The 27476-nt window shown below is 37.6% G+C and overlaps 1 protein-coding gene across 4 annotated transcripts in view; it reads right to left on the bottom strand.

Moving 5' to 3' along the window:
- The window catches only part of BABAM2 (BRISC and BRCA1 A complex member 2), a gene marked incomplete at its 3' end in the record, with an annotated part of 166235 nt that overhangs the window by 64740 nt on the left and 74019 nt on the right, over positions 1-27476 (bottom strand). For all 4 annotated transcript variants that reach the window (XM_083352014.1, XM_083352017.1, XM_083352016.1 and 1 more), the window contains exons 8-10: positions 9860-9959; positions 5953-6023; positions 4368-4450 (exon numbers count right to left, since the gene is read on the bottom strand). In XM_083352014.1, the coding sequence (XP_083208140.1) occupies positions 4368-4450; positions 5953-6023; positions 9860-9959 (254 nt within the window). The remainder of the gene's footprint in view (positions 1-4367; positions 4451-5952; positions 6024-9859; positions 9960-27476) is intronic.

Below are 27476 nucleotides of genomic sequence, written 5' to 3'. Positions count from 1 at the left end.
AAGCAACAGTGAGAACTGGACACGGAACCACTGATTGGTTCAAAACTGGGAAAGGAGTCCGGCAAGGCTGTATACTGTTGTCCTGCCTATTTAACTTATATGCAGAGCACATCATGAGAAAGGCAGGGCTAGAGGAATCAAAAGTTGGAATTAAGATTGCCGGAAGTAATATCAACAACCTAAGATATGCAGATGATACCACTCTAATGGCAGAAAGTGAAGAAGAACTAAAGAGCCTCTAGTTGCAGGTGAAGAAGGAGAGTGCAAAAGTTGGGTTGAAACTTAACATTAAGAAAACCAAGATCATGGCATCCGCCTCTCACAATTCCTGGCAAATAGATGGGGAAAAAATGGAGGTAGTGACAGATTTTATTTTCCTGGGCTCCAAGATCACTGCAGATGGGGACTGTAGCCAAGAAATTAAAAGACGCTTGCTCCTCGGGAGGAAAGCAATGGCAAATCTAGACAGCACACTAAAAAGCAGAGACATCACCCTGTCAACAAAAGTGCGTATAGTCAAGGCTATGGTCTTCCCAGTTGCAATGTATGGCAGTGAAAGCTGGACCATAAAAAAGGCTGAGCGCCAAAGAATTGAGGCCTTTGAACTATGGTGCTGGAGAAGACCCCTGCGAGTTCCTTGGACTGCAAGGCGATCAAACTGGTCAGTCCTAGAGGAGATCAACCCTGACTGCTCTTTAGAAGGCCAGATCCTGAAGCTAAAACTCAAATACTTTGGCCACCTAATGAGAAGGAAGGACTCACTGGAGAAGAGCCTAATGCTGGGAAAGATTGAGGGCAATAGAAGAAGGGGACGACAGAGAATGAGGTGGCTGGATGGAGTCACTGAAGCAGTAGGCATGAGCTTAAATGGACTGCAGAAGATGGTAGAGGACAGGAGGGCCTGGAGGAACGTTGTCCATAGGGTTGCGATGAGTCAGACACGACTTCGCAGCTAACAACAACAAAAATAACTTATAATATGTGGCAAAGTATTTTTGCCAGCAGTTATACTGATGTTTTCCCATAAAATTGAATGTTAGGCAAACTTTAAAAATACTAGTCTTTTAAAACTTTGCCTTAGTATTCAGAAATATATCAAAAATTCTTGAGTCAATTACATTAATACCATTTTCCCCCCTCAACTAGAACATTACTTTGAAAATTATCGTTAGGTTAATAATTGACACACAGTTCACTTCAGCTGCAGAATGGATAAAACAGTATATTATATGAAATGTATGACCATTACCACATTCATTATAAAAACCATTTATAGCTTATGCTAATTCCACAACTAAATTTAAATCAGATTAGCTGCTAGAATCTGGTAAGGAATGTGTCCTGATAAATAAACTCTTTTTTGAAAAATATTTTTTATCATTAGAGCCTATCACAAAACTATGCTACAACTGTCAGCAATAGTTGACTAAAATTATTTTTCTCCATCACACAACACATTCAAGCTAACCAGAGAACTGCAATAGGTCTTTAATTTTTTAGAGTTCCATAAGCAGGAAATTATACCAAATTGTTAACAAATATGGATTGAATGCTAATGAACTTGAAGAACAGCCAAATTCTTTTATATGATTGGCTCAAGCCATATGCACTAGAAGAACATTCTTTTGAAGAGACTAGCTGGTATTCAGAGACCACTATCAATTAACAGAAATTGGTCACATGGGGTAATTCCAACTGCCCTCCATCCTTTGAAAATCTGCTGAGAATTATAGCAGAGTGTTTTACATCAGATTGTATTTAAGCAGTCAGGAAGTTATGAAAACCCAATATTTTGGATTTTATGACTCAATTTTTTTACTCACTTTGTAATAATTAATTTCAAAAACACATTTTTTCATCTGCAAATTAAAAATTAAGCAACTAACATAGAAATATGAACAGTTTTAAAAGATTTATTCCTCAGCACATTGTTTGCTTATTTTTTCTACATTTTTGAACAACCCAACTCTCTCAAAGAAAGATTATTTAACTATTTAGGGTTATCCTATTACCTGATGTAGTTCAGATGAAGCCATTGATTTTGCATAAAACTAAAAAAAATAACATATCTGAATAATGTTACTTTTGTTTTTGTGTTTTCATGTTATGCTTTTGTGTTTTTTCTAACAAGAAAAAATAGCAAAAATTAATATTTTCTTCTGATTACACTCCACATATGATTAAATGTTTGGAATTACAGGCCTATTACAAATGAAAGATAGGATCAACTCAAATTAAAAAAATGAAGTACATGTTTCAGTGGTTTTCTTTGCATTACTTTTCATAACTCAACACAGATTCCCTTGGGTTATTCAACCAAGTTAGTGATGCATCAGCTTTGAGTAAGTTAATCAGTGATGGCAATTCCATTGTAATAATTTCTCTCAATAAATAACTTTAGAATTAATTAAATAGAAAGCCAAAATCTTTTAGAATTTTAAAATGTGGATTATTAAATACTGATTGCTGACTTTCCTGGAGCATAGTAATTTCAAACTGAAGGAGAAACTATTTGCAAGTTTCAAATTTCAAAATTCCTTAGGCAGAAGTAAATTACTGTATAAAAATTTTAAACTATTTTTCTGCATTTCTATACAAGTAACAGAAAATCCTAGCTAAGAAATCTGGAAAATACAAAGAGATACATTTAATCTCTTCAAGATATACTGAAAAGTTGGCTGATTACAAGCTGCACTGACAGGCCTCAAGTCTGTTTCCTTTCTCCTTTCTAATTCACTTTTATTAGAAAGGAGGGCACTGGAAGTTTTTGGTGCTAATATTCCAAATACAAGAAGTGAATTTTTTTTAAAAAAAGTAACACACAATGATATATATCGGTCTCCCTTTATTCTTTGTTAGCAAGCCAAAAAAATTTACACAAATATGAGCTGCCACTGCTGTGGCTACTGCCTGTAGATGGCTTTGGGCTAGGCTGAAACAGGAAATAAGATTTGTCCCGGTTCTGGGACTAAGCAAGTGTATTCTGAATGCTTAACAAACATTTAAAACACACACACACACACACACACACACACATATATATATATATATATATATGGAGAGAGAGAGAGAGAGAGAGAGAGAGAGAGAGAGAGAGAGAGAGAGAGAGAGAGAGAGAAGAACATCTTCTAATCGTCTGCTCTCTGAAAGCAAAGACCAAAAGTGGATGAGCAATTGATTTCTGCAGGGGGCACATGAGAACCTGGGACTGTTGTGGAGGGCTGCCCCTGCCACAGTCCAGACAGGAAGAGCTAAAGGGCCGGATTGGCCCACAGGCCGTAAAATACCCAAGTGTGACCTAGAATAAGAGTTAGTTTATTAATTAATTAATTAATTAATTAGTTTTATATACCGCCCTTTCCCGAAGGACTCAAGGGTATTTAAAAGAAAACCAATACAAAAGTTAAAACAAATTAAAAAAGATTAAATGTATATACCTACACCCTTACATATGAGAAGGCAGAAAGAATTTGAAGAGCAGAGACAGAGCAATTGTTATAGGAGGTTATAGTTGTTTGCATACATTTATTTAATACAATTCAGATTAGTAATAGGTCTGGTTGGGGTGTGTGTGTATGCATTAAAATAAGTAAATTTTTAAAACATTCAGAAGCATCCAAAAGGCAAACTCTCTGTAATGATAAAAATGTACACTGTCTCAACCACCAAGTTACTCAAGACTTCGAAGAGCAGCTAAGATTGCAATGACTTTTTGAACATCCTCAGGGTATGAGCTATACAGATCTTTGAGAGGATATTCCAGAGTTGAAACTTAGAAGGCTTGTGTTCTATGTTCCAATAGACGGTATTGAATGAAAAAGGTGTTGGATTTTTTAGGTATAACGTCTCAGAGATAATTTCTAAACATCAAGGGGTATATGTACACACACACACACACACACACACACACACACACACACAGAGAGAGAGAGAGAGAGAGAGAGAGAGAGAGAGAGAGAGAGAGAGAGAGAGAACACAGAGATCTAGATCTAAATCTAGAGTATATACTGTGTATATTTATATCTACATCCATTTATCTATATCTAACTATCTCCTATATATTTCCAGTATACATTAGTAACTGTCTCTTGACATATCCACACCAGGCAATACGTTTTTCTGTCTGTGAATTTCAAACATCTTATTATATCTTACATAATTCAAAAAGGACAAATTATCTAATGAACCCTATGACCTTTTTTGAGATTTCAGGTGACATTACACAGGTATGCGGAATGTAGAAAACACATGACAGGTAGGGAAACTAAGAAGAGGCAAGTGTTGCTGTATTTGGTATTTCCCTGTTAATTTTTGTTTAAATTTTCAAGCAGTTAGATATTTGTACACAAAGGAAAATAACTACTCACTGTGAACAAGAAAGCAAAAATCCTTCCACATCAGCAACAAAGTGAGTTTTGTGAAACCTTCAGCATCGTATTCTACCACTCCACTATTAAAAAAAAATATTAATGAAAAATATAATCAGAATCACAAAGCAAAATTAGGCAGAAACTTGTCCCTTCCTATTGGCATGCATAAATTCATGAATAGGGCAGAAGTCACTGTTTCCCTCTCAAGTCAGGCACAAACGGTACTGACTAATTACTCTGTTGTGGCCACTAACACCTACTGTGTGCAGCTACCATTACCTTCTTGTTTTCCTAGTTCTTATCTAGACCCCATTATACCCAATATACCTTCTGGTAGCTTCAGTTTTTTAAGCAGCAAATGAGATTAGAATTTACTACAGTACTTATATTTTGCCTTCTATTAGCATGTACTGAAAAAAGCTGAAATAAAAGCAAACAGATACACACACACACACACTTTTAAAGGCAGAATGAAAAATGTTGGAACTAGATGTTTCAACTAGAATTAGAAATAACAGCAGAATTAAAACTTCAATTTTGCAAAATCAAGAAGGTTCTGGAGGAAATGGATTGTTTAGATCTTTTTCAATGTGGGTTCAGGCTTCTGCATGGCACTGACCCACAACAATCACACTTGTAGGTGACCTCTGGCAGGACTTGGTTGGGGAAGTGTTATGAAAATTAGTTAGGTAGTTAGATGCTATTAACTAAATGGGCAAATGTCTGCTATCTTGATTCTCATCTTGCTGATCCTGTCCATCCATGTTATCCATTATCTTCCTATTTTTCTATTTCACTCAACATAGCTTTTCTAATGCATCCACCCACCTAATATGTCCAAAGTATGTGAATTTCTGCTTGCTGATTATTGCCTCAAGGGAGTTGTCAGTTTTTATTTCATCTAAGAGCCTGACCAATTCTGCCAGCAATCCATGGTTCTCTTAGTAACCAGCTGTGTATTACCACTGGAAAAATCATTGTTTTAACTATTCTGATCTTTGTTCCTGTAGAAATAGTCTTTTCCTTCATGATTTTAAGTTTGTCATTGCTTTCTTCTTTCTCTAAGATTAATCTTCCAATTTCTTCTGAAACATACTGTCCATCTTTATCTATTGTTGAATCTAAACCTCAAAACTACCTATCAACTTTTTTGCCTATAATTTTACTAATTATACTGTTGAGACTTCCTTTGTCTTCTTAACATTTAGCATTAATCTAGAACTTTGACTACCTCTACTTTCAACTAACAAAGGGTTAATGATTTCCCTTCTTTTGGCTCTTTTCTTACCAACTCTTTAGAGATGATACTGAAGCATAGAGTGGGAAAGAAGAAATGCTAAAAATATTTCCTTCTATAGTATGGTATAATTTATCTATTAGTGTATAATAAATATAAATATAATATAACTAGGTTATATTACTGTGTACTATAGTAATATAACTCAGGCCTACCAGGCTTAAATATGCATATTTAGGAAAATTCCCAAGTGGCAAAAATATTTTTAGTAAATATGAGTAAGGATAGACAGGAAGCTAGTACTTATGGTTATATTCCATTTTAAAGTGAAACATATATACATACGTTCCAAAATGACTAAGAAATGCTGCAATATATTCCCTTCTCTTATGGTAACCCTGGATAACATACTGAACCTATAAAAGAAAAGAAAAAGTGAGTGCAATTATGATAAAACTAAATTACAATACAGACTATTAATTTGGGAGAGTTTATGCTTTACTAATAAACATAAGTCTGGAAAAATATTTTACATGCATCAGCAACAAGAGACTGGTGTATTAAACACATATAATAATTACACATACTTTATATTTTAAGGATGAACACGTTAATTAAACCTTATAGTAGATTCAGCTACTTTACATAATGGCAATATACTATCCATCTGGAATTTCATACAGTATTTTGTAAGTATTTTGAAGAAGCCTATGGTTTCTAAGCATTTTGTTTTATATTAAAATGCAATTTTATGTATTTCACACCTCTGAAATTTCCTGGGCCAACATTTAAGTGTTGCAGTTAGAACATGTCTATCATGTTCTATCAGTTCATAATTTCTGCATAATATACTTATTTATTTATCAAACATTACACAGCTGTCTGTCTATTAATTGGAACTCTAAACAGTGAACATTTTTTGGTAATTTAAAAACAGATCTGTGTACTTGCAAATTAAAAAACAACTAACCAATAGAGAGCCACAACAAAAACAACTCTAAAGATAGATTCTGTTGTAATTATAGAAATGCATTTGGAAGTATATTTCATAAATTCATAATTTATAAGACTCCTTTAAGCAAAAGCAATTTAAACAGGAATAAAGGGTATTTCCAGACTATTTCATAATCAGATTAATGAAAACTCTGACGCAAATTGTATAGCTGAAATGCAGAAGGCTGTGCATAGTCTTTTCAACTACTACTGGCTCACCCCCAAATTTTTATTTTTATTTATTTATTTTTATGGGATTTGTATGCCGCCCTATCTCCCAAAGGACTCAGGGCGGCTAACAACGATAAAAACACAAAATACAAACATTAAAAGGTATTAAATCAAATTATCCCATAAATAGTCCAATTAAAAACACAATAAAACGAAATTAAGAAAACCTCCCTTCCATCAGTCCAGGTCGGCCTGTTGAAAAAGCCATGTTTTAAGGTTGCGACGAAAGGAACGGAGATCCGGGGCTATCCGGAGTTCCAAGGGGAGTTGATTCCAAAGGGCAGGTGCCCCCACAGAGAAGGCCCTCCCCCTGGGGGTCACCAGTTGATATTGTCTGGCCGATGGCACCCTGAGGAGGCCCTCCCTGTGTGAGCGCACAGGGCAATGGGTAGTCATTCCTGGCAGCAGACGGTCCTGCAAATATCCCAGACCTAAGCTATGTAGGGCTTTATAGGTAAGAACCAGCACCTCAAATCTCACCTGGAGGACAACCGGTAACCAATGCAGCTCATGCAGGAGGGGTGTAATATGGGAGTATCGGGACGCTCCCATCACAACCCGCGCAGCCGCATTCTGCACCAGTTGAAGCCTCTGGGTGGTCTTCAAGGGCAGCCCCATGTAGAGAGCATTGCAGTAGTCTATACAGGAGGTAACGAGTGCATGAGTGACCGTACGTAGGGCATCTCGGTCCAGATAGGGGCACAACTGGCGCACCAGGCGAACCTGGGCAAATGCCCCACTGGCCATGACCCCTAGATGATCTTCTAAACTGAGTCGTGCATCCAGGAGGACGCCTAAGTTGCGCGCCCTTTCAACGGGGGGTAACACCTCTCCCCCCATAACCAAAGATGGAATATCCTCGATTACCCGAGATGCCGGTACGTATAGCCACTTGGTCTTGGCCGGGTTGAGTTGGAGCCTGTTCTTCCCCAGACTCATACCACTTCCAGGCAACGGGACATCACCTCGAGGGCATCACTGGGTTGGTTCGGGGTAGAGATGAAAACCTGGGTATCATCAGCATATTGATGGTACCTTACTCCGAAACCACGGATTATCTCACCCAGCGGCTTCATATAGATGTAGAACAGGAGGGGAGAGAGGACCGACCCCTGAGGCACCACACAAGTGAGGGGCCTCGGGGTTGACCTCTGCCCCCCTGCCAACACCGACTGTGAACGGCCACCCACTCCCAACCCCTCGAGATGTCGCAGCAGAATACCATGGTTGATGGTATCAAAAGCCGCTGAGAGATCTAATAGGACCAGGACTGAGGAATAACCCCTATCGCAGGCCCACCAGAGATCATCCACCAGCGCGACCAATGCCATCTCCGTGCTGTACCCGGGCCTGAAACCCGATTGGCATGGGTCCAGATACTCAGTTTCCTTCAGAACCAGTGGGAGCTGCCGCGCCACCACACTCTCAACAACCTTTGCAATAAAGGGAAGGTTGGAGACAGGACGAAAGTTGTTCAAATTAGCTGGGTCCAGGACAGGCTTCTTGAGAAGGGGCCTCACCACCACCTCCTTCAAGGCGGCAAGGAAGCACCCCTCACTCAAAGAAGCATTGATAACCACTTGGAGCCAGCCTCGTGTAACCTCCCAAGTCGCATACACCAGCCAGAAGGGACACGGGTCCAATACTGTAAATATGTGGCGGCACTCAGTCTTCCCATGATTCTGTCCACTTCATCCGGAGTCACAGGGTTGAACTCCTCCCAAATGGTATCAACAAGACCTATCGCTTCCCCCCCCGTACGATACTGCCCATTCGGAGTCCAGACCGGTCCGGATCTAAGCGATTTTGTCCAGCAGATGCTGATTAAATTCCTCAGCTCATCACCGCAAAGGGTCCTCCCTCATCCCCTGATTAAATAGGGAATGGGTCACTCTAAACAGGGTGGCCGGGCAGTTATCTGTGGACGCAATGAGAGTGGCAAAGTAAGCACGCTTCGCCACTTCCATTGCCACAAGATAAGATCTAGTAAAAGATCTTAACTGTGCTCGGTCAGATTCGGACCGACTGGATCTCCAACTGCTCTCTAGGCCCCTCCTCCGGCACTTCATCTCTCGGAAAATCAAGGGGCTAACCAGGACCTGCGCTGGGTCAAAGGCCCCAAAGGCACAACACGGTCGAGAGCCTCAGAGGCAGCCCGTTGCCAGGCATCCACCAAGGTCCCGACTGGGCTGTGGGAAAGGGAGGCAGGAATCAACCCAAGTGCCGTCTGGAACCTTTCCAGATCCATCAGGCGTCTGGGGTGGAGCCACCGAGTCGGTTCCGCATCCTAGCAACGGGCGATTGGCATAACGGAGGCCAAGGTGTAGGAGATAATGATCGGTCCATGAAAGGGGATGAACAGTTGGGGAACCCCCACCCAGATCATTAAGCCACTGCCCAGAGATAAAAATAAGGTCGGGCGTGTTTTCCCCCTCATGAGTCGGACCCTGAATTATCTGGGTCAGGTCCATGGCCTTCATGAAAGCCATGAACTCTTGAGCCACCCCTGACGCGCCCCCCCAGGGAAGGTAGGTTGAAATCACCCAGAACAATAAGTCTGGGAAACTCAACCGCCAACCCTGAGAGAGCGTCGAGTAGCCCGGGCAGGGCCGTTGTCACGCAGCTGGGATAGGTACGCGAGCAACAGGACCAACTGACCTCCAGGGCCCCACCTCAGAAGGAGAGACTCACACCTGTCTATCTGAGGGGCAGAGGCCTCCCACGGACAAAGGGCCTCCTTAATGACAACTGCCACCCCACCGCCCCTACCCTGATCCCGAGGCTGGTGCAGCACACGGAAACCTGGTGGGCACAGTTCAATCAGAGGAACCCCTCCTTCCGGACCCAACCAAGTTTCCGTAATGCATGATCTTTCATTAGGCAATTTCACCTTTGGTTTTAAAATTTCTGACAGAAAATTTTTTAGATCATAGGGCTTATCAATTTATGAATAATTATTTATTTTACCCTAGTCTAGAGCCCTTGTATTGGAATATCTTAGTAAAAAATGGTCTATTCTGGGTATTACCTTGTTGGTTAACAGTTGGCATACTTGGGGAACATAATCAATGAGGCAGCCTCCACCTGGAAAAGCAGGAATGTGAAGAGCAGAAGATCCACCAAGAGCGCTAGAAAAATAAGTCCATTAAGTAACATCAGATACAGCTTTGTGATTCTTTCAAAGGCATACATTTCCCATACAAGACATATCCTTATATTCAGATGTGTTACATGTAAAAAAACCATACAGCATTATATATATATATTCTATCAACACAAAAATGTAATATTAGACTACTGTTTCAATGTTTGAGTTAGATACAGAAACCAGGCCCACATCTATGTTTAGTGATGAAGAAAAGCGACTGAATTCAAGGGGTCTTACCACATACTAAAAATCGATAATATGCATGTGTTTGCAACCAGGATGAACACATTTATTGATCCTTTCTCTTTTGTAAACAGAAGAAGATAAACATCCCAAAGATTTCTTTCCCACTTTTTAATGTCAGCTTATACTAAGTTTTGGGTGAACCATGAGCTTGGCTGTTTTCTTGCAGCCGTTTAATTACCCGACTAGGTAACTTCATCATATCAATATCATCACAGGGATGTAATTTTTATTACATATAAAATAATAATAAAATAATAACATAACTTTAATACATAATATTATATGCAACAATAACTCTAAAACCATCAAATATCAACATCTGACTATTCCAGGTCTTTGAGAAAAGGACACAATACGTGGATAAAAATGCCAAATCCAGTGTGACTATCTGGTTAATTGTGCGACAAATCATAAACAGTACTACAATTAATAATATTTCTTTTGAAGTCCAATACTGTTTCTTCCAACTGCTCATTTTAAATGCCTTCTTTTCATTATACCATTCTAAGCAAAGCCACCATACAATATTGAACTTTTGATTCTTGTTTTTAGACTAGACTTGCAGCACATTGGCAACCTAAGCAGTCAAAGTAACAGGCTAAATATGGTTAAGTGGAGACAGCTAGACTTTTCTCACTGTAACAATAAATAGTCTGGAGCCACAGGTTTTTTCCCCCAATCAACTATGCTAATTGAATAATTTACAAAGAAAATGTAAACATCTTTCAAAAAATAACATCTGAGCTATTTTGCTCCTTCTTTATGAAGTTCTCACATTGGATTTGTTTTAATCTTGCAAATGGTTACAAAGCAACTTAAATTAAGATTTTTCTGGGCTTCAGGGAAGAAAGGGTATATTGGAAGATGGCAATGCTAAAAGCAGAGCTGACAATCTTAGTGGAACGAAGCGCTGGCAAGCAGTACCACTCTTTCTAATTCCTCTCTAGACAAGGATTTGCGATCACTCACAAGGGCTCAAGAAAATTGTTCCTCGCAAGAGCAACATAGCAGTCTCAGGCAGGTTTAGAGTTCCAGGAAACTAGAGAATGCCATTTTTGCTTAAAATGTGGTTGGCGCCTTTATGGACACTGGGTTTGCATGCTTCCTTTTCTAATCAATATAATATAGGTATTTTTAACTGGTTCTTGCAATTAAACAGAACGTATTTTTTAATAAAACACATCACATTTAAATAAAATATTAAAAATACAAACTCCCAGTTGTTCCAATATCCTTCAAAACTAAATGCACAAGCATTTCTAAAAAGGAAATAAAATGTGCAAAATTCCCATGTGCCCAAATTCTGAGTCTGAGGACCAATTTGTTGCTAGAGCACTTAGAAACAAAATCTATAGAATATCATGCAATAATTCAGGATTATTATGCTTTCTGATAACTTGACTGTCACATAATAGATTCAGTTCAATGGGGAGAAATATATTTGAACAGAATGATACCCAAAAGATCCTTAGAATTCGTATATAATAGGAAAAAGATCTTTCTGAGAGACTTTACATAAACAGTAAAGCAGAGATTGACTGTAATGACCTTTTAAATATCTAAGGAGATTCTCAGTCATGGTTGTCCGAAAGGTGCTTTTTCAAATGGCAATTGGACTTTGTTTTGCTTGAAGACATTTTGCTTCTCATCTAAGAAGCTTCTGAAGAACTGAAAAGCTTCTTGGATGAGAAGTGAAATGTCTTCAAGCAAAACAAAGACATTCCAGTAATCTTTTGAAAAAGATCTTTGGGACTCTTTAAATAATTGCTGTAATTTACTGTTTTACACTTTCATTGTTGGATTCATGATTGCAAAGTACTTTCTGCTCATATAAAGCATCTTGAGATTAAAAGCTCAAGAGTTGAGAGGCATGAAAAACTAGTTATCTGAGGCCAAAATCAGGAAAACTGGAGAGAGAAGGAATGGAGCAGAACATAAATAGGTAAACAAATGTTTGTAAGTCTTTGCATTTGCCAGGTTTCATGCCCACCTCTCTTATTTTAAAAGATACTATTAATTATAACCAAATAGAAAACAAAGTTACCATCTGTAATATTGTTAATGACAAGAATTCCTCTGTACCATATATAGGCTTGTAGGTATTTCAAGAAAATAAAAATGGAAGATAATAATAATAATAATAATAATAATAATAATAATAATAATAATAATAATAATAATAATAATAATAATAATTTAATTTGTATAGATAGCTGCAGTCTACTGTAGTCTTTTTTCTTGAAAAGAAATGTCTATGGAGATTCTCATTCCAGGTCTTAATGTATGCCGATTAGTGTACATTTAAAGTGACAATAAAGTTATTCTATTCTATTCTATTCTATTCTATTCTATTCTATTTCTATTCTATTCTATTCTATTCTATTCTATTCTATTCTATTCTATTTCTATTCTATTCTATTCTGTTCTGTTCTGTTCTGTTCTGTTCTGTTCTGTTCTGTTCTGTTCTCTGTTCTGGTTCTTGTTTTAGTCATGATTACCCAGAGGTGCTTTTTCAAAATGCATCTGGACTTTGTTTTTCCTTGATGACATTTTGTTTTTCATTTAAGAAGCTTCAGTTCACCAGTCAGAACTGAGGAAGCTTGTTAAATGAGAAGTGAAATGTCTTCAAGGAAAAACAAAGTCCAATTACCTTTTGAAAAAGTATTTTTGGGACTTGAAAAGAAATATACTCATAATCAAATGCCCCTCTATGAATCAAATGTTGATCATCTCTAATAGAGTATCTCAAGAATGCTCAAGAATGTGAGCACTTTCCAGAAAACAGGTATTTTTTTTTCCAAATTTTTGGACAACACAGAAGTTTTAACAAGTCAGAATAAATTCTAAGGAGAAAATACATCTTTAACAGAGAAATACATCTTTAACAGAGAAATCATACAAGAAAAAAAGCAAAAACAAAATGGGTTTTCTTCCAGTCACAAAACATTCAACTATTTTTCCTATATTGTAAAAGTTGTAATTCCAGGATCCAATCTGGGTCAGTCATTGGGACCAACATTATCCTGGGACACATATATTCACCTTCATTTGTTGTAATTCCACTTTAAAATCCACTAATGCTGTAAATAAAAAAGAATTGGCTTGATATAGCTGACATGCCAGGATTTGCAGACTATTGGAAATAATGACAAAGTTTGTATGTTCAGAGACAAAGGAACATATAGAGTGGCTATCAAAGTAGATCTCATTTCTATTTTCATTATGCCTTCATAGTCAAAAAGAGTAAGAATGATTCAAAAGTGAGCTGATACACTACCCTAGAGCCAATTACGTATAGATAGATCTACACAGTCTAACAAAGATATGCAGGTCTGTGAGCATTTGAAACTCCCACAAATTGATATTGAAAACTTTTGTGAACAGTGGTGTAAACAAATTAGGATATATTAAATAATTAATGACAAGATTTAGTTTGTATTTAAAATATAGTTTTAAATTATGAATAAAAATATTTTAAATGAAGAAACTTAATTTTAAAAATACTGTATTGACATCATCTTCAATTTTTGCTAAATTTTTAAAATACGTTCCTTAATGAAAATCACTAATGAATCAAGGGCAATTTTTGTTCAATTAAATTTTTTCAAGTTGTTTAATATAATTAAAAACTGCAATCCTAATTAAGCTGCCTGAAAGATTATAACAATAACCTTATTTCACTATAGTTCTCAAAAAGGCAAAACAAAAATTATATCCAGAGAAAAATTAAAAGAAAGAGAGTTTTCTTGTAACCTGCACATTTTAGAATGGACTAGATAGCCTGGGGAGCTATGGCAAATGTCAGGTTAAGTAAACAGCAAACTTTTCTTTATAGATAGCATCTTGGGTCTAATGAAAAGGGCACTGAAGTTAAATATTTCTTACAAGCTTGGATAGGGTAGGAAATATAGCTCTCTGATTTTGGTTAAATCTCCACGACCACATTGACGTTATAAAGGCACTTAAATAAACCTTATTAAGAAAACATAAATAAAATTATTACCTTAATTTTATTACATGCATGTCTACATTTCTCTTTTTTCACACTTTTTCACTATTATTAATTTGTCTCCCATAATTTGAGTATCTATAAAATATATTTAGACATTTTATTTTCTATGGGGAAAAAATCATTTTCCTTCCCTTCTTTTTTTCAATTTAATTCTAATTCATTCTCACTCTATGATGACCAAGCCACCTAAAAGTACTTCTTTCGTGATGGTCATTCATTCTTATATACAGCGTATATTCATTAAATATCCTTTAATCCTTGATCCGATTTCTTTTTGTTTTATCACAAACCCTTCTCTGATTTCCAATGCGTTGAACTTCTTTCATTTTGTAGGAAAAAGAACAGAAAGTAAGATTATAAATCGTAGATGACTGAGTGCTTTCTTATCATTATAGATAAATTACTCATTACATATGTTACAATGGCACATTCAGGGAAGCACAGAAACAAGTGATATGCTACAAAAATGTGCTTTCTTTCAATATACAATTTCACTCATCCACAAGGTTAATTAAGAAAATACTGGGCCAACCATTCAGTCTCAACTTGGCCTTCTGTGCATATAATTACGAGTATACATTGGAAGAAAAAAGCAAGGTGAGATTAATTGTTTGGGCAAAGGAGCTTAACTCTATCTAGTTAAATGTAAAGGTGGCTACATATATGCATGCAGCAAGCACAGAAAGCTTGCATTCTTAGCCACCTTCAGACCAAATTCTATTTTTTTTTCTTTTCAAACATTGTACAGACTTTCTAGAGATGGAGAAACAGTTGCCAAGAATGCATTTGTTTCTTTATGATCTTTCCCACACTGCCAGTTCCAAGACAGAACACAGAATGCCACCCTTCCTGTGTAATAAATGCCATGTAATTTTTAATTATTATTTCTCAAGTGCCTACAGTAACTAGGCATTGTACACAAAACAAACAAAAAAAAGTCACAGGACCTGCACTCAAGCTGGCAATTTAAAAGCAAAAACAAAATAGTTGCAATCAAAAACAAGATAGTTGCAAATCAAGTACAAAAGAAATCTGAACAGGGTATCAGGAAAAAAAAAGGGCTCATGAAAGGTTAAATATGTCCCTGAAATTAGCTATGCCCAAGCTGCTACGAGTTGTTAAGCTTGTTTGTATAATATTGTGCACCTTTTGAAAAATGTTATGGCAGGAAGACAGATCTTGTAAAACTGTGTAACTCTTATCATACAGGTTATAGAGAGCAAGGACTCTGGGAATATTTCAGTTATATATTATGCACAGTCTGGGGACTCTCCTGAACTCACGATTCCTGCTCAAAGAGCAGGTGGCAGTCAGGGCTAGAAGAGTGTTTGCACAGCTTTGTATTGTGTGCCAGTTATGCCTATGACTAGATTGGGTTGGGGGTGGGTGGGGAAGTTATTCTCAGTCACTCGTGCCTTAGTCATCTTTTGGTTAGACCTCTGTAGTAAACTCTATATGAGGCTGCCCTTATAATAATGATAATAAGTTGGAAGGGACCTTGGAGGTCATCTAGTCCAACCCCCTACTCAGGCAGGAAACCCTATACCATTTCAGGCAAACGGCTGTCCAGTCTCTTCCTAAAAACTTCCAGTGTTGCAGCATTCACCACTTCTGGAGGCAGGTTGTTCCACTGGTTAATTGTTCTAACTGTCAGGAAGTTTCTCCTTAGTTCTAGGTTGCTTCTCTCCTTGACTAGTTTCCATCCATTGCTTCTTGTCCTGCTTTCAGGTGCTTTGGAGAATAGCTTGGCTCCCTCTTCTTTGTGGCAGCCCGAGATATTGGAACACTGCTATCATGTCACCCCTCACCCTTCTCTTCATTAAACTACACATACCCAATTCCAGCAACTGTTCCCTGTATGTTTAGCCTCCAGTCCCCCAATCATCTTTCTTCCTCTTCTCTGTACTCTTCCCAGAGTCTCAACATCTTTTTTACATCGTGGTGACCAAAACTGGATGCAGTATTCCAGGTGTGGCCTTACCAAAGCATTGTAAAGTGGTATTAGTACTTCACTTGATCTTGATTCTATCCCTCTGTTAATGCACCCTAGCACTGTGTTGGCTTTTTTGGCAGCTGCAGCACACTGCTGGCTCATATTGAAGTGATTGTCTACTAGGACTCTGAGATCCCTCTCACAGTTACTACTATTGAGCAAGGTACCACCTATACTATACCTGTGCATTTGATTTTTCCTGCCTAAATGTAGAACCTTACTTTTTTCACAATTGAATTTCCTTTTGTTAGATAGCGCCCAGTGTTCGAGTCTGTCCAGATCCTCCTGTATTTTAAGCCCATCTCCTGGAGTATTGGCTATTCCTGCCAGCTTGGTGTTGTCTGCAAATTTGATGAGTTCCCCATCTATCCCCTCATCCAAATCGTTAATGAAGATGTTGAAGAGCACTGGGCCCAGAACAGAGCACTGGGGCACCCCACTACACACTTCCTTCCATGTAGATACAGTTCCACTGAGGACCACATGCTGAGTACGGCCTGTCAGCCAGCTACGAATCCATCTGGTGGTGATGCTTTCTAACCCACATTTTTCTATCTTATCAAGTACTAGGTTGTGATCTACTTTATCAAATGCCTAACTGAAGTCCAAGTAAATTATATCTACAGCATTCCTCCGGTCCACTAATTTTGTCACTTGGTCAAAGAATGCAATAAGATATTTCTGGCATGATCTGTTTTTGATAAACCCATGTTGACTTTTAGTGATGACTTTGTTTGCATCAAGGTGTTCGCTGATTTGTTGTTTGTTTATCTTTCCCAGATATTGAAAGATATGCAGATGATACCACTCTCATGGCAGAAAGTGAAGAGGAACTAAAGAGCCTCTTGTTGCGGGTGAAGAAGGAGAGTGCAAAACTTGGGTTGAAACTTAACATTAAAAAAACCAAGATCATGGCATCCGGCCCCCCCAATTCCTGGCAAATAGATGGGGAAGAAATGGAGGTAGTGACAGATTTTATTTTCCTGGGCTCCAAGAACACTGCAGATGGGGACTGTAGCCAAGAAATTAAAAGACGCTTGTTCCTCGGGAGGAAAGCCATGGCAAATCTAGACAGCACACTAAAAAGTAGAGACATCACCCTGTCAACAAAAGTACATATAGTCAAGGCTACGGTCTTCCCAGTTGCAATGTATGGCAGTGAAAGCTGGACCATAAAAAAGGCTGAGCGCCAAAGAATTGAGGCCTTTGAACTATGGTGCTGGAGAAGACTCCTGCGAGTCCCTTGGACTGCAAGGCAATCAAACTGGTCAGTCCTAGAGGAAATCAACCCTGACTGCTCTTTAGAAGGCCAGATCCTGAAGCTAAAACTCAAATACTTTGGCCACCTAATGAGAAGGAAGGACTCACTGGAGAAGAGCCTAATGCTGGGAAAGATTGAGGGCAATAGAAGAAAGGGACGACAGAGAATGAGGTGGCTGGATGGAGTCACTGAAGCAGTAGGCATGAGCTTAAATGGACTCCAGAAGATGGTAGAGGACAGGAAGGCCTGGAGGAACGTTGTCCATAGGGTCTCGATGGGTCAGACATGACTTTGCAGCTATCAACAAAATCTAGTAGCTTCAACTGCTGCAAAATGCTGTGGAGCAGGCAGTTATGTGTGCCCTTAGAACAGTACATGTTACAACTCTGCTTCACACTGGTTGCCAGTTTCCTTCCAAGTCCAGCTGGTTTTGTCCATTAAAGTCCTTCATGGCACGAGACCTTGTTACATGAGGGAATGCCTCTCTCATTACATCTGCTCACCCTATAAGGTCTGGCAAAGAAGGCATGCTACGGATCCCATTTGCCAGGGAATAACATCTGGTGGGTCCTGGGAGGCGGGTCTTCTCTGTCACGGTACCTGACTTGTGGAATCTTCTTCCCCTGGAAGCGAGATTAGCTTCATTCCTTTCAATGTTCTGCAAGTTCCTCAAGATCTGGTTATGTTATTAGGCCTAGGGGGGCCATGAGACAGGAGAGATTTTGTGATAGCTCTCTTATTCCTGTTAATATTATCTCCTATTTTGTATCTTTTTTATAGTTATTGTTTATTTGGGACTGTTTTATGTATTTATTTTTATTAAGTACTGTATGTACACTTAAGTCTCTTTTATGTGAGACGGTTGGTTATATAAATCTAATAAAAATAAAAAAATAGAAAATAAGCTGGTCTTTACATTCTGAAGGAAAGCAAATAAATTTGAAGAGATGGTATACCAACAGTAGCTAGTTTATTTATGCAAAAAGAAAAGTAATCATGGAAGCAGTATTTCACATGTAACTACAGTGTTTAAACACTTACTAGAAGCTATAAATCTCATTGAAAAAGCCAGCAGAATATAAAAGTCAATACAATATTTGCTAGTCCTTTTCACAGAATTGTAGAATTCTCATGGTAAAGGCCATTTGGTGATATAAATCAACTAAACAGAGGGTTTATATTGAAGTTATTACACTGGAAGAAGTTACACTGTGACTTGTAAGCATATGTGAATATGGTGAGATTAAAATTCCTATGACAAAACACTGCAGCTATCAATAGTATACATTTTATATATCCAAAACATATTAGGATTATGTATAGATATCTAGTAGATGACAATGGACAGCAAAGATATGATCCTACATGGATTCACTGGTTTTTAGACCAACATAATTTTTTTAAAAAAATGTTTCTACATAGATAAATAAGATGAGAACAGATAACTTAGTACTCTTGAAGGATATCAATGATTTTAGCAAATACGTTATCTATAAATTCAAATTCAGATATATATCTCAGGCCTGAAGCCTGATGAATGTGCCAGTGAAACATATTTGAAATAATTGACTAGAATTAAAGAAAAAATAGCAATTAGAGATATTTTTGGAACAACATGTAAAAGTGTTTTGTTAAGTGTTCTTAGTAGTATACTTATTAAAACATATTAGATATAACTTAATATTTACTTCATGTTTAAATAACCATTGCTCCTTTTAAAATAAAACAAAGGAAAAAGATAAAAGGAAAATGCAATTGTTGGGGTGTTAAACCCATCTAGCTACCAAATATGTAGAAGGCATTGTGTTTTACTAGCTTTTGTGGTAGTTAGAAAATAATCTAATCTTCTTAGTACAATTGGACTCCTGCACATAACAGGAGATCTATAATAAGCCCTGACTCAGAGCACAAGAAAGTTACTAATTATTCTACACAGGTAAATAATCAAGTTTCATCAATGCCACTGAGAACTATAAGGAGACTATGGCCACGATGTTAAAAAAATATTGACACCCTGGAAAGAGTACAGAGAAGAGCAAGAAAGATGATCAGGGGACTGGAGGCTAAAACATATAAGGAATGGTTGCTGGAATTGGGAATGTCTTGTCTAATGAAGAGAAGGATGAGGGGTGACATGATAGCAGTGTTCCAATATCTCAGGGGCTGCCACAGAAAAGAGGGAGTCAAGCTATTCTCCAAAGCGCCCAAAGGCAGGACAAGAAGCAACAGATGGAAACTAATCAAGGAGACAAGCAACCTAGAACTAAGGAGAAACTTCCTGATAGAACAATTAATCAGTGGAACAACCTGCCTCCAGAAGCTATGAATGCTCCAACACTGGAAGTCTTTAAGAAGAGATTGGACAGCCATTTGTCTGAAATAGTATAGGGTTTCCTGCCTGAGCAGGGGGTTGGACTAGATGACCTCCAAGGTTCCTTCCAACTTTACTATTATGATTATGCATAGCTATCTATAATATTGGACACATAGTGTACTATTTACTATGATTTTCCTCAACCAAGCATTTGAGGCCAGCCTCTGAATCACTGAGAAATCACTTGAATGAAAATGGCCACTGGCTCTTATGTCAGTGATGGATCAGATACTTTTCATGAGTATTCCCTAACATCACTAAGTCAAAAAAGTAAGGTTTTACATTTAAGCAAGAAAAACCAAACGTACAGTTATAGTATAGGGGGTACCCTTGCTCAATAGTAGTAACTGTGAGAGGGATCTCAAAGTCCTAGTGGACAATCACTTCAATATGAGCCAGCAGTGTGCTGCAGCTGCCAAAAAAGCCAACACAGTGCTAGGGTGCATTAACAGAAGGGATAGAATCAAGATCAAGTGAAGTATTAATACCACTTTACAATGCCTTGGTAAGGCCACACTTGGAATACAGCACCCAATTTTTTTTAATTTTTTAAAATCCCATTTATATCCCACCCTTCTCCGAAGACTCAGGGCAGCTTACAAGCTTAGCAGTAGCCTTCATTCTATGTATATGCCTGCTTATTAGGGCTTTCACACCCACCCCCAAGCGGCATTATTACAAAGTCAGCTTAATTGCCCCCAACAATCTGGGTCCTCATTTTACCTACCTCTGAAGGATGGAAGGCTGAGTCAACCTTGAGCCTGGTGGGATGCGAACCTGCACTAATTGCAGGCAGCTGGTGTTTTGGTCACCACAATGTAAAAAAGATGTTGAGACTCCGGAAAGAGTACAGAGAAGAGCAACAAAGATGATTAGGGGACTGGAGGCTAAAACATATAAGGAACGGCTGCTGGAATTGGATATGTTTAGTTTAATGAAGAGAAGGACTAGGGGTGACATGATAACAGTGTTCCAATATCTCAGGGGCTGTCACAAAGAAGAGAGAGTCAAGCTAATCTCCAAAGCGCTGGAAGGCAGGACAACAAGCAACGGATGGAAACTAATCAAGGAGAGAAGCAACCTAGAACTAAGGAGAAACTTCCTGACAGTTAGAACAATTAATCAGTGGAATAACCTGCCTCCAGAAGCTGTGAATGCTCCAACACTGGAAGTTTTTAAGAAGAGACTGGACAGCCAGGTTTCCTGCCTGAGCAGGGGGTTGGACTAGATGACCTCCAAGGTCCCTTCCAACTTTACTATTATGATTATGATTAAATCGGAAAAGATTCTTGTCTAAATTGTTGCCAAACTGCTGCCAAATGATATAAATTACATTGTGCTAGTTGAGTTACTGATCTGACTCGCTTTCAGTATTCCTATACTTAACCTAGAAGACAGAAAGATCAAATATAAGCAGAAACAGGCAAAGCTTTTCATCTTGAACCTAAAAAAATCCCACTCCATCAGCAAGAAAACATACTCCTCTCCACAGCAAGAGCTGAAGGAATAATTCTTTATCCTTTGGATGGGAATAAATTGGTCGCTATTTTTTTTTAATGCACAATTCCATTATTTATTTATTTATTTATTTATTTATTTTATTTATTTGTTTTTATAAACCGCCCTTCTCCCGAGGGACTCGGGGCGGTGTACAGAGTAAGGTAGGTATACAGATTGAACAATAGTGAAAAACAATAGTAAAAACAAACTGGGACCCCAATTAGAGCTATCAGGCCAGGCCGGACTGCTGGAACAGGTAAGTTTTTAAGTCGCGCCGGAAGGTGCGGAGGTCGGGGGCCATCCGGATTTCGGTTGGCAAGCAGTTCCAGAGGGCTGGCGCACCCACTGAGAATGCCCTCCCCCTGGGGGCCACCAGCCGACATTCCTTGAGCGGTGGCACCCTGAGGAGGCCCTCTCTGTGGGAGCGCACAGGGCGGTGGGGTGTTGACATTGGCAGAAGGTGCTCCCGTAGGTAGTCCGGACCCATGCCATGTAGGGCTTTGTATGTCATTGTTAGCACCTTGAATTTCACTCGGAAGGCAACCGGAAGCCAGTGCCTTTTTTTCCATTTAAGAAATTAAGCTTAAATTTGCCATTGAAATGAAGTTTTTTTAACAAAAAAAAAAAATTAAAAATAACAAGAGATGCATACATTTTCTGGTAGTTTAGAAGTAAATGTAGTAATATGCAAACAAATATTGGAAATCAAAATTTGAGAACTGAATTTTAAATATATTTGTTCTCCTCTTAACTGTGTTAGAAAGGCACACAGAGAAATGTGTGTCCCTGCAATGATGGGTATGTTGGGCACATCCTGAGCATGTCTTCCTCCTCTATTCATTCTTATTCTCAAACCTTATTCTCATTCCTAGACTGCACCCGCCGATTCCAACTTCCCATACAGGACAGTGTTGCTAAATTCTGTGCAGCAGCACACATAATCTGCTGGGTAGTCCATTTGGCTTGACACAGACTTTGCCTATGCTATTTCTCTATCCAATTTTACATCTTTTTCCCCATTATTTATTCTTTTACCTTTTTAGATAGCTTGTTTTGTTCTTTTGTTGTTGTTGCCTGTTTTTACGGCTTTGACAGTCTCTATGTTTTTACATTATGTTGTCACAGATTCCCTCCCACCAAAAGTATTGCAATATTAAGTGAATTAGTAACAGTAGGGGTATGAGTATCTCCCATATGAATCAGCCAATGCTTACAATCTTTATCCAAACCCTTTCATCGGTGGCCATAATTTTCAAATGGCAATGTTCAGAGTTACTAGGGGGAAAAAGTCTCATGGTAACATTTAAATCTTACCTGATGCCTCCATTATTTTCTTTCAGGCACCAGATTATGACTTCCTGACTTCCAATGTCACTGGATTCAGTTTAATGATGCACAGATCTCCTTTTAGTTAGGAAAATTATTTTTTTTAAAAAAATTCCACATTAGTTCACTCTTGCTTATTTTTGTTTTTATTTGCTAGTGTGCTACTAATTAAAGTTTTATTGTTTAACACAGTACTAAATACTATTGTTTTAGCTGCTTTGAGGCTCCTGGGAACAGAATGGGACAACTCGCCATATCCAATTTACTGTGGCCAACCTGCCACGAAGAACTCGCCATGGGACAACTCGCTGCAGGACAATTTAACAATTCAATGTAATTATTTAAAATAAATAAAAATATTTTAATGCTTGCTATCCACATTTCATTCTGTTACTCCTTTTGCATCCTTTAATTATTCTAGTCCATCATTTCTTTGATATTAATGTAACGCTTGTCCCACAGTGATTTGTCCTATTGTGAGCTGGCTGTGGCGAGTTGTTCCGCAGTGAATTGGCCACAGAAGTTGACAGTGGCAAGTTGGCTGTGGCAAGTTGGCCGTAGTGAATTGGCCATGGGGAGTTGGCATGCTCCATAGTTGGTTCCAACTCTTATTTATGCTAAATAGTTGAACTTTAACTCTTTCTAGATATGTCCAGAATATCATAGCATGTACAATTCTCATGTCACATATAATCCTCCACTTTGTCTCCAACATTTGTTGCAATACAGGTAGTCCTCAACTTACGACCACAACTGAGCCCAAAATTTATGTTGCTAAGTGAGAAATTTTGTTAACTGAGTTTTGCCTGATTTTATGACTTTTCTTGCCACATTTGTTAAGTGAATCACTGCACTTGTTTAATTAGTAACATGGTTGTTAAATGAATCTGATTTCCTCATTGACTTTATTTGTCAGAAGGTTGCAAAAGATGATCATCTGACTATGTGATTGCAGGACATTGCAACCGTCACAAATGTGAGTCAGTTGTCAAGCATCTAAAAGAAAGTCACGTGGCCAAGGGAATGCTGCAACAATCATAAGTATGAAAAACGGTAATAAGTCACGTTTTTTCAGTGCCGTTACAACTTCAAACTGTCACTAAGTGAACTATTGTAAGGACTACCTGTATGACAAAGTTCAAAACAATCCTCTTTTTGGGGTCCTCAGTGTGCATAAAATTATACGAGTCTGATAGCAGATTGAACAGCTTAAACAGTTAAGATAGCCCTGAAGGCAATTTAAAAATGTTAACATACAATTTTCAAAGTTTGAAGAAAAAAGTTTATATATTTCTGTGTTGTTTCATAATGCATGATGAAAGGACAGATCTGCTTGTATTTTCACCATTAAAGAAAAGCATATGCAATGGTAAGGGAAATCCTGTATTTAAAAACCTGTACCTTGTGAACTTACATTATAATTTGTGATTAAATTACTTTAAATATTCTTAAGACATGTATCCAGTTCTCTAGGCTTCTAACTTTTTACAACTGACAAATTTTGCAGCAATACGTTCATTTCTTATCAGTTATTTTTAAAGAAATCTCTTCATGAAGCAGTTATATTGCTATGTACAAATGATATACACAGACAGAATACAAGATGATACTTCTAATTTAGAGTCATCTGTTAAAAAAAACCATTTGAATTTATACCCACCTACTTCTGTCAAACATTTCCTCTACCGAGGTTGCAGAGTTGTTTTCTGCTCAACCCTAGCTACGTTTTACTCAGAAATATATTACATTAATATAAGAAGAAAATTATCCATTGAGATACTTTTTGATTCTTCGTATTCCTTCCAGGATAAGATCAGAAAGCTGAGCAAAAATCGGTGCTAAGACATTAAAAAAAACCATACACGTAGGAATCTAGCAACTTGTTTCAATATCAGTGTCCTGTATTCTGCTTCTCACAATTGCAAAGAAGATGGCTTTAGGAAACCCACAAACAGATCATGAAAGCTCCAGACCTTAATTAGCTTTGCTTTCATTTATCTACTGCTGTATTCAGAGTGACTGCCTTCAAACAGGAAAAAAATCAGAGAGCCATCTTTGGTAGTTGTCACTATCAGTTATCTTCCATGAATTAACTTCTTTAAGCATTCTGAGGATCTGTGACCTGAAATGTTGTTGCACTAGTAAACCAACAATGCCTATGCGATGTCTAGAATTTCATACAGATATGATAATAGGAGCTCAGGAATAATCTTAAGGCCATATTTTTAAAATAAAACCACTGCCCTTTTCCCTTCAAAGGAAAAGACAAAGAGTGAGCTGAGAAATCCTGGATCTGTATGTCAGCAAGATCTCATATTGCACTGATTAATTTTCCTCTGAAGCAAGAGAAATACGATATTACTTCCTCAGTCATGAAAATAACTATGTAAAATTAGGAATTAGCTCATACTATTACAGGGCTGCTTTTTGTTTTTTATTCAATTGACAACTTAATTTATAATAAACTATATTACTGACCGCATGAGTTCTCAGTAACCTGAAGTTATGAAAATTGGTTGCACTATATTTGATATTAACCTCCACGTTATATTGTGTATGAAGTGATATGATGAAAAACCATTACTTTTATAAAAAGAAGCTGAAATGTAATATCTGGACAACATCATACATGGTTCCAATTGTATCCATATGCTCCATATGCCCAGGAGAAGAGTTTCTTGCTTGTACTTAGCCTCAGAAAACAATACGTACATTTTCTAGTAATCTAAGACGGAGAGACAAGATATGAGACATGTAGTAATCATAGTTGGGCTCAGGGATGAGAGAAAAAATGATTTCCCCTTTCACAAGCTTGCCTGGAAAACTAAAGTGAGACTAGCAATTTTTCTAATAAATTTCTTAGGGAAGGATCTAAGGACCTTTGCTAAAGGCATCTATAACTGGAACCCAGAATTTATAGAAACTCTATCACACAATTCTGTATCTGCCCTTACCTGTTAAGACTGGATGGTCTTATAAATCAGTGCTAATATAATAGCAATTTTATAGAAATATAAAAATAGCTATCTTAATATTCATTATCTTACAAGTTGCCATTTTATGCTCATGGGCGTCACATGTACTCTTGTATTGCATAAGTTCTAAAAACAAGAGACTTTCCTTTTTCTGGGGTTTAATTATGCAATTCAGCTACTCTGATGTAACGGGAATAGCTTAAACCTTCTAATTACTGTAATACAATGACTGAAGACACTTAAGGAAATTTATAGCATGTGGATAAAACTACATAATACAGCTATCTTAAGGCTGCAATGAGCCTTCTGAAATAATAATAGATAGCATAATTTTTCAAACAATGATATGAATATTAAATAAATCTTGGCAAATTTGTAAGTTCCATATAATTGCTATTAATGACATGAACACATGAATATTGCAGAATGCAATGTTTGAATTTCCATGGCAGGCTGATTCCATGACCCACTATATAAGAAACCATTAAATTCAGCCATTCCACAATAGGAACAACTGATGCATTTGATCAAATTCTTTGAAGCCATTTTAATTTGAGTACTTTCACTTATTTTTTTCCTTTCTCAGAAGTTATCAATTTTAATTCTTTCTTTATTACCAGAAGAGTACCATATTTGAAACTTATTCTTGATCATGAGATGAAAATGATCATTCAAATAAGTATAACACAATCAATTCAATCTACTATGAAGTAGAGTTCTTCATGCTTTGTAACAATATTTGATAAATAAATACAGTCTTGGCACTGCCATTCAACAATTTTCTAAATGTGCTTAATGTTATATCTTTCATTTTAATCATTATCACAAAGTACCCTTTTCTATGCCAACATAATTTATGTGGAGATTCTATAACAGCGGTCCCCAACCTTTCCAGCTTGGTGGCCTGGCCGGGGGGGGGGGGAGAGGGAAAGGTTCCATGTGAGTGGCAGGCAAGTGCAAGCTCGCACAAATTGAGCTTCACGTGCAAGCTCACTCGCTCGCCATTTGCACGGCCTGGTAGTGGGCTGTGGCCTGGGGATTTGTAATAGCAGAGAATGATTTCTGATGAGATCAAAAGTACAGAAAATGAAAAAGCAGTTCAAAAACCAAAATTTAAGAGAGAATTTGTATAAAATGTTTTATAGATGGCATTTAGATCCTAAAAAATTAGCAAGTATGTATCCAAATTGTCAGCCCAAATGTTGGAGGTGTGGTTGTGAGGACGCAACGTATTTTCATATTTGGTGGACATGTAAAAAGTTAAAAGGTTAAAGCTTTTTGGATTAAAATTTGGTGGAATATGCAAAAGATATTCAAGAAAAGGATAAAGTTCTCTCCGCAATTGTTTCTATTGGGTATTATTACAGATACTACTGTTATAGATATTAAGTTGATGTTGAATTTAATTACGGCAGCGAGACTTTTAGTAGCGCAATATTGGAAGAAGGAAGAACTGCCGACTATAGAAGAGTGGACTTTAAAAGTTTCTAATTTGGCGGAAATGGTGAAGATCTCACCGTATTTGAAAGACCAATCGCCACAGAGATATATTGTGGAATGGAGGAGATGGATTGATTATATCCAGAACAAATATGGGACTAAAAAATGTCATTTAGCATTTGAATAAGTAGTGGAGTTATATGATGTATGATTAGCTAGTAGTTATTTTGTTATTATTTTGACGATGGAGAGTTAAAGTGCGATAGACTTTAATGTTTTATTGTTGTTAGCATATTTTAGATTATGTTTGTTTGTATTTTTATACCCTGTATTCAGCTCTGGGAAGTCGGGGAAGGGGAGGGGAGGGTAG

This window comes from Vipera ursinii, assembly GCF_947247035.1.
Source record: "Vipera ursinii genome assembly, chromosome: 1".
NCBI classification, from domain to species: domain Eukaryota; kingdom Metazoa; phylum Chordata; class Lepidosauria; order Squamata; family Viperidae; genus Vipera; species Vipera ursinii.
This window is presented reverse-complemented; position numbering and strand designations above follow the sequence as displayed.